We start from the raw sequence: 7395 nt of genomic DNA on the forward strand, positions 1-7395 counted from the left end.
AAGGAACCACTAATGCCACTTTGACTAGGTTGATCTCTTAGTTGCTTTTTTGAACTTTATATTTTGAAATTAATTCTACTTTTTATATTTTACTAATTTATTGATTCCGAAAATCAACAAAAAAAATCACATAAATACTTTTATTCTTATATGATTTATTAGGAAATTCAAAATTATTTTTATTATTTTTCTGTTATATTTTCTTGTACAAAATGGATTTAAGAGGATATATTTGGAATATTTATTTAATTACCCTTTAACAAAATCCGAAAATAATTTTAAAAAATAAATAAAAGTTTTAAAATATTTATTTTCGAAAATAATTATAGACAATATTTCCTTCTCCTTTCTTTTATTTGTTTTCGAAAATGCTATATGGGCTTATGAATGCCTAAAAATTTGATTTTATTTTTGTAACAAAATTATATAGGTTTCTAGCATTTAATTTTATACACAATTTATTTTTAGAAGTTAAGTTGCTTTATTTTAATTTTTGGTTAAATTAGTCAGTTAGATATAGAAACCTTTTAATTTAATAATAAATTTAGAATTAAAATTTGCCTTATAAAAAATTCTTGGGCTTTTTCTGGGCCGAACAAAAATTGAGTGTTCACAATAGGCAGAGGTGGAATTGAGTTATTATTGTTTGGTTTGGTGTTAAAAGAAAGAAGGGAAGGGTTTATGGTTGTTGTTGAAGAAAAGTAAAATGAAAGAGTTAAACCAAACCATAAGAATAAATAAAAGTTGAAAGTAAAAGAGGGAAGTGGTTGAGTGTGGTTTACGCCAAAGGTGTTTGTTATTCTTCTTCTTATATGTTTGTTAGTTGTTAGTGTTAGTGTTAGTGTTAGTGTGTGTGAGAGGCATTAAGTTAAGGGTTGAATGTGGAAGGGTGGAATGAGATTGCCACCTGGGTTCCGTTTTCACCCAACTGATGAGGAATTGATTCTCCATTACTTGAAGCCTAAGCTCTTCTCTTTCCCTTTCCCTTCTTCTATCATTCCTCATCTTCTTCTTTCTAACTCTGACCCTTGGGATTTATCAGGTTCCTTTTCTTTCTCACTCACTCTCTTCATTGACAATATAATATTAATGTCTTCTCACTCTTTTATTCAATTACAACAGGTGATGATGATTTGGAGAAAGAGATGTACTTTTTCAGAACTAAGGAACCCAAATACCCGAATGGAAAGAGATCCAACAGAGCTACTAATTCAGGTTACTGGAAAGCAACTGGGTTGGACAAACAAATTATTCATAATAAAGAAGGTGTTGGAATGAAAAAGACTCTTGTTTTCTATACAGGGAAGCCACCTCATGGTTCTAAAACTGATTGGATTATGCATGAATATCGCCTTCTTACCAACACTCACTCTCAGAGTGGTGTGGTTCCTTTGCAAAATTGGGTTCTATGTAAGATATTTTTAAAGAAGAGAGGTGCTACAAATATAGACAAGACCAAGGTCAGGAACACTGATTCAAAGGTGGTTTTCTATGACTTCTTGTCTCAAAATAAGAACAACACAACTTCCTCATCCTCGGATAGCAGTGGAATCACTCAGATTTCAACTTCAACCTATGAATTAGATAAACAACATGAAGGGAACAGTAGCTGCAACACTTCTAGTTATTAATCTAGGATAGAACCTTAACAAACTACTTCACCTTCATTATTATGCCTTTCTACTTTGCAATTCTCATATCCATCTTAAAAACAAAACAAGCTTTGGTATTTCTTTCTTTCATTTCATTATCTGTTTAGATGTATCCAAAAAGGTAATCGGCATTAATGGTAGTTTGAAGAGTAAGGTACCAATACTACCACTATTACTATGTAATGCAATTGTTTATTTTCCTACCTTCATCTTCCCTCTAAGTTCTCTCTCATTCTTTATTCACGCATTATTATATCTACTTCAAAGTTGAGTTCTTAATTGTGAACATAATTGTGACTATTTTCTATATATAAGAGTTATGATTTTTAGAGCAATCCTCAATAAATTGATCAATGCTAGTTAAATAAATGTAAATTTGGGAGACATGATATTGTTAATTGTTACTGATGTCTCACCATACAATGGTTCTTTTAGCAAAAAGTAACAGATTTTCAGTTTCAAGGAAGGTGCTTTGACATAGGGAAAGTTGTGGGAAACATAAAAGGATAGAAAGGAAGAGAAAAGGGGTATGAAAATATGGTTGTGTATAATATTGTCCAACAATAAAACCACTTTTTTTTTTATGTGAACAAAGTCACAAACAGAATAAGAACAAAATCTTGCCAAATCAGAACACCACTAGTTAGCTGCATTTCTTCCTCCAAGTAACAATTAGGGGAGTAGGTATGTTGGTCCAGGTAAACTGGTTAATTAACTTATGAGATTAAATTTTATTATATTTGGATTATAAAATGTATTTTTTTTAGTAATTATACACATTAAACATACCAAGTATTGAGTTCTAATAGATCTAACGGCGACTGGTAAGTCTCTAGCTATCTAGAAATTCTATTGTTCTTGAGACATGAGAAAAATGAAGAATCATGAGTAAGACGTTATATCTTGAACCAAAACTTTAAGGTAATAATTGTATGAGTTTTTTCACTTATATATTTTTTTACTCTTCCCCTTATACCAATGTAGGAATTAACACTTGAATAATCCCAATATTCTCTAATTAATGTAAATGGAGGAAATCATATTGATTGAAGGAAACATTCCATGTATTGAAATTTGAAAGGGTACTCTCATACTTGAAGACATTAATCTTTTATCTCTCAAATAAAGATACACCTCAATATTATATATATTAAACAACAAGTAAACCTAAATATTATATATATTTAAATATGATATAATATGATAAAAACTTATGTAAATATGATATAATATGATAACAACTAAACCTCAATATTATATATATTTTGAAATATTTGAATTTATTTTCAATTATACATACGGAAGCATATTTAGGTTGGGGCCCTTGTTCTAAAAAATATTAATGCCCTAGACCCCATCCCAGACTATTGGGGATATTTTTTCCAGCTTCAAAATTTTGCTTATCTTATCCATATCTTGTGTTTTTTCGTCTACTTCTTAATTACCCAACTTGTTGATTTATACAATTTTCCTGACTTTTATTAACCATACAATAATTCCTTGTCTCATTCACAATTATTAGTAATTCTTTTATCTTATGAGATTCTTTGAAGTTATGCATCTCTTCATATTCTTTTAACCTTATATAACACACACTTCAACATGAAAGCTACTGCTACCTTTCCTTTCCCTCTTGTGAAATTTGTCTGCATGATGTGTTATATACGAATTCGACTAGCCAAGCCAGCTTGAAGTTGACCAAGCACCTTGCACACCACAATACAACCCTATATTGATCCAATTTAATTTGCACTTTTTGTAATAAACAAATAATAATAAAGAAATGATAAAATTCGTAGATTAGCTAATATGTATCATCAACAACAAAAATTAATTAGAGTCTTAGTTAGACCAAACACAAACCCTGCCAACATGGATATATATATATTTGGAAAAAAGTATATTTCGTTTCGAGGGAGGGTAATTCTCTAAACTATGTCCTCTAATATTATAATTTCAAAATGGACCATTTATAACTGAGATATATGAAATTCAATATTTTAAGAGAAATAATTGCCGACCAGAGTTTCTTGTGATAGTGGCTTAGATTCATCAAATAAGGTTGTTAGAGTTCTTCACGTTACCTTTTCTATTAAATTTCATTTTCATCAAAGAAATAAAGCATGAGAGAGGGATGTGACTTAGAGCAACAACACTTTTCTCCATCACGTGGCCAACCTATCATCTTGGACCATACATGATGAGAGTTAGACTCTTCATTAATGGAGAGAGAAATACTATGTAAAACAAAGTAAAAAATTATTTATTTTTCCATTACTTGAAATGAGTTTCACTCACATTACCAACTCACTTCAAGTTAAGATCATATCTATTATCTCATGTGGCATAATAAAACCTGCAACTCCATCATTCATTTATTAATTTGTTCCCTTAAAAGTAAAATACCTTGCAGAAGAGGGAACACGTAATCATCCATCAATTTTGACCAGTTTCCAAAAACCAACTAGTTTTTTAAATGTTGTTTTGCTTGGACGGAGTTGAATTTATTACATGGGTTGCTTGTTATCCCTGCAACAGCGACTTATAATATAAGCTAATGAAATAAATCAATTTTAAATGGTACCCTTAAAAATTGGGAGGCATGGACCTATATCAATATGAATGGAATTTGATACATAGTATTTCACCCCATCTGTAGTAGTTGACAGGTTGCAACTTAAGACCACCCACAACACTAATGTCTATAAACATAATCGTCTACCCTACCCATTGTTAGAACATTCAGAAAGAAAATAAGAAGAAGAAAGATAGTAAACCAAGGTGAAGAGGATTGAATGAGCAGAAGGAAGAAAGAAGGATCGAAAATTATGAGTAATTGAGATAGTTTTTATTTCTGTTTTTCATAGTAGTTAAGTTTGGTATACAATACTATTTATAGTAAGTGCACCTAACTGCCCAAACTAATTTTTGAATTACTTTCTAATACCCCCTATGATTCAAAAACTACATTAATTTTTGAATTACTTTCTAATACCCCCTATGATTCAAAAACTACATTCCATTAAAAATTACATTTCTCAATAAGCATATGAGAATTAACTAGTTATCTAAAACATCATTCAAGCATTGAACTGCTATCTCTTTTCTCAAACCTTTGAATCTGTCCATCTTCAATGCTTTGGTCATTATGTCCGCAAGTTGTATTTCTGTCTTGCAGTATGTGAATTTGATCTTTCCTTTTGAGACTTGTTGCCTTAGATAATGATACCTTGTCTCTATGTGTTTACTTCTGTCATGGACGACTGGATTTCTTGCTAAGTCAATGATTGATTTGCTGTCTACCATTAACTCCACACTGCACCCTTCTTCAATGCCAAGTTCCAACAACAATGACGAAAGCAAGCAGCTATATATTCAGCCTCGCAAGTTGATAGAGCCATCACCTTTTGTTTCTGCGAAAGTTGATAGAGCCTCGCAAGTTGATAGAGCCACCAGCTTGACAAGCTGTTGAGCAAGCAGCTATATATTCAGCCTACACTGAAGGAGATCATTGGTCTGGAATGACACATGTATCTTAGACTTTCAACCATTTTCCTGAATAGAGTTCCATATGTGTTGCCTTCTTCTTCACAGGTTCCTAATTTTTGATTCACTTTAGCTGGTGTTTCAGAGGGGTTGCAACTCAACATCTTGAACAAGTTCAATATTTTCAATAGATACTTCCTTTGATACATGAATAATCCTTTATTGGTGTATTGAAATTCTAGACCAAGGAAGTAGGACAGTCTTCCCAAGTCTGTCATTTCGAACTCACCATTTAGCATTTCCTTCAGTTCCTCAATTCCTTTGGAGTTGCTGCCTATTATTAACAAATCATCTACATACAGACAGATATACAAGGCATCCTGATTCTGGTTGAGAGATTTGATGTATACCTCATGTTCTACCACACATTTCTGAAATCCAGAGTCAAATAGGAACTTGTCAATTCTTTTGTTCCAAGCTCTAGGAGCTTGCTTTAGTCCATAAAGTGCCTTGTTTAGTCTAAGCACTTTCTGATCATTCCCATTGCTGATAAATCCAGGTAGTTGAGTGACATACACCACTTCCTCTAGTGGACCATTTAGGAATGCAGACTTTACATCCAATTGCCACAAGCTCCAATTCTTCCAACTAGCTAGAGCTATTATAAGTCTTATTGTTTCTAGCCTAGCTACAGGTGCAAAAACTTCAGAATAGTCCAATCCTTCCTTTTGCATAAATCCTTTGGCCACAAGTCTTGCTTTGTGTTTAGCTATAGTGCCATCGGGTTTTAGTTTAACCTTGGAAACCCATTTGACTTTAATTGGTTGTTTCTTTTCTGGTAAGTCCACCAACTCCTAGGTATTTTTATTTTCTATGGACTTGATCTCCTCTTTCATGGCTGCTCTCCAAGTATCATTGGATATTGCTTCTTCAAAACTGATTGATTCTTCATCAGCAAATAGAGCCATGCGTTGCACTATATCTCCTTCTTAATTTACCTCATCATCAGGACTCAAGACATAATCTGTTAACCAAGAGGGTGGATTCCTTGCCCTTGTTGGTCTAGTTCTTTCTAGTGAAGGAGATGTGTTTGCTGGATCTATGCTCCTTTCATCCAATACTGACTCATCAATTTCCCAGTCTATGTGCATCTTGGCCAAGGATATGGGAATTTCCTTTTCACCTTGCCATGAGTTTAGTTCATCAAAAACCATATCCCTGCTAAACACTACATGTTTTGTCTTAGGGTAGTACAACTTATAGGCCATTGTAGTGTTGTAGCCAAGCAGGATCATAGCTTCTCCTTTGTCATCAAGTTTCTTTTTTTTCTGATCTGGTATGTGTCTATAACAAAGAGATCCAAAGATTCTTAAGTGTTTTACTGATGTTTAATTCCCGACCATGCTTGTTCAGGGACTTGACCAAGAAGTCTTTTGGTTGGGCACCTATTCAATAGGTAAGCTGCTGTTGATGCTGCTTCACCCCAAAAACTGTGTGGCAGGTTCTTACCCTTTAGCATGCTCCTCATCATGTTTAGTATGGTTCTATTTCTCCTTTCTGCAATTCCATTGTGCTGAGATGTGTAAGGGGCATTTACCTCATGTATAATTCCTTGCTCCTTAAGGAAGTTTTCAAATTCTCCTGAAGTGAACTCTTCTCCGCCATCAGTTCTTAGCACCTTGATACATTTTTCTGATTGTTTCTCTACCAATATTTTGAACATCTTAAACACTGAATATGTGTCACTTTTGGCCTTCATCAAGTATAACCATAATTTCCTGCTCAACTCATCTATGAATGTAACAAAGTACTTATTTCCTCCATTGATAGAGTATCAATTGGTCCACACACATCAGAGTAAATCACATGCAAGAGTTTATTTGCTCTAGAGGGTGTGATGAGCAATATATTACACACTATTCATAACCTTAATTTAGCATGATTGATGATTCTTGGTGCCTAATTGACTTTGTTTCACATGGTTTAGTGTTTTAGACTTTATTGGACTAATATTCCTTAAATGAGTTAATTTGGGATTATTTGGCCTGATTAAATCTATTATCATTTTCAGATCACATTTGGCACCAATGGCATTTTGGGCATTATGGAAGTCGAGGATATGTGTTGAAGTGAAGATTGTATTTTTAATTTAGGAGATGTTCTTATTGTAATTTAGCTTTGGGCCCATTGTTTAGGCCCAATTCGGTTTATGTGTGTTGGAGGGGTTAAATTCGGATTCCCCACTCCAAACACACAC

General features: G+C 33.1%; 1 protein-coding gene across 2 annotated transcripts; it reads left to right on the plus strand.

Moving 5' to 3' along the window:
* On the plus strand, positions 852 to 1873 carry LOC109327549 (NAC domain-containing protein 83-like). 2 transcript variants are annotated; one of them, XM_019560733.1, is made up of 2 exons: positions 852 to 1043; positions 1130 to 1873. In XM_019560733.1, the coding sequence occupies exons 1-2, from the start codon at positions 880 to 882 to the stop codon at positions 1629 to 1631; spliced, it is 666 nt and encodes a 221-aa protein (XP_019416278.1). In that variant the 5' UTR covers positions 852 to 879; the 3' UTR covers positions 1632 to 1873. The 2 variants fall into 2 exon arrangements, with proteins under 2 accessions (XP_019416278.1, XP_019416277.1); XM_019560732.1 differs by having other exon boundaries at positions 852 to 1042; positions 1123 to 1873.

Source organism: Lupinus angustifolius, chromosome LG15 (genome assembly GCF_001865875.1).
Source record: "Lupinus angustifolius cultivar Tanjil chromosome LG15, LupAngTanjil_v1.0, whole genome shotgun sequence".
Taxonomy (NCBI): domain Eukaryota; kingdom Viridiplantae; phylum Streptophyta; class Magnoliopsida; order Fabales; family Fabaceae; genus Lupinus; species Lupinus angustifolius.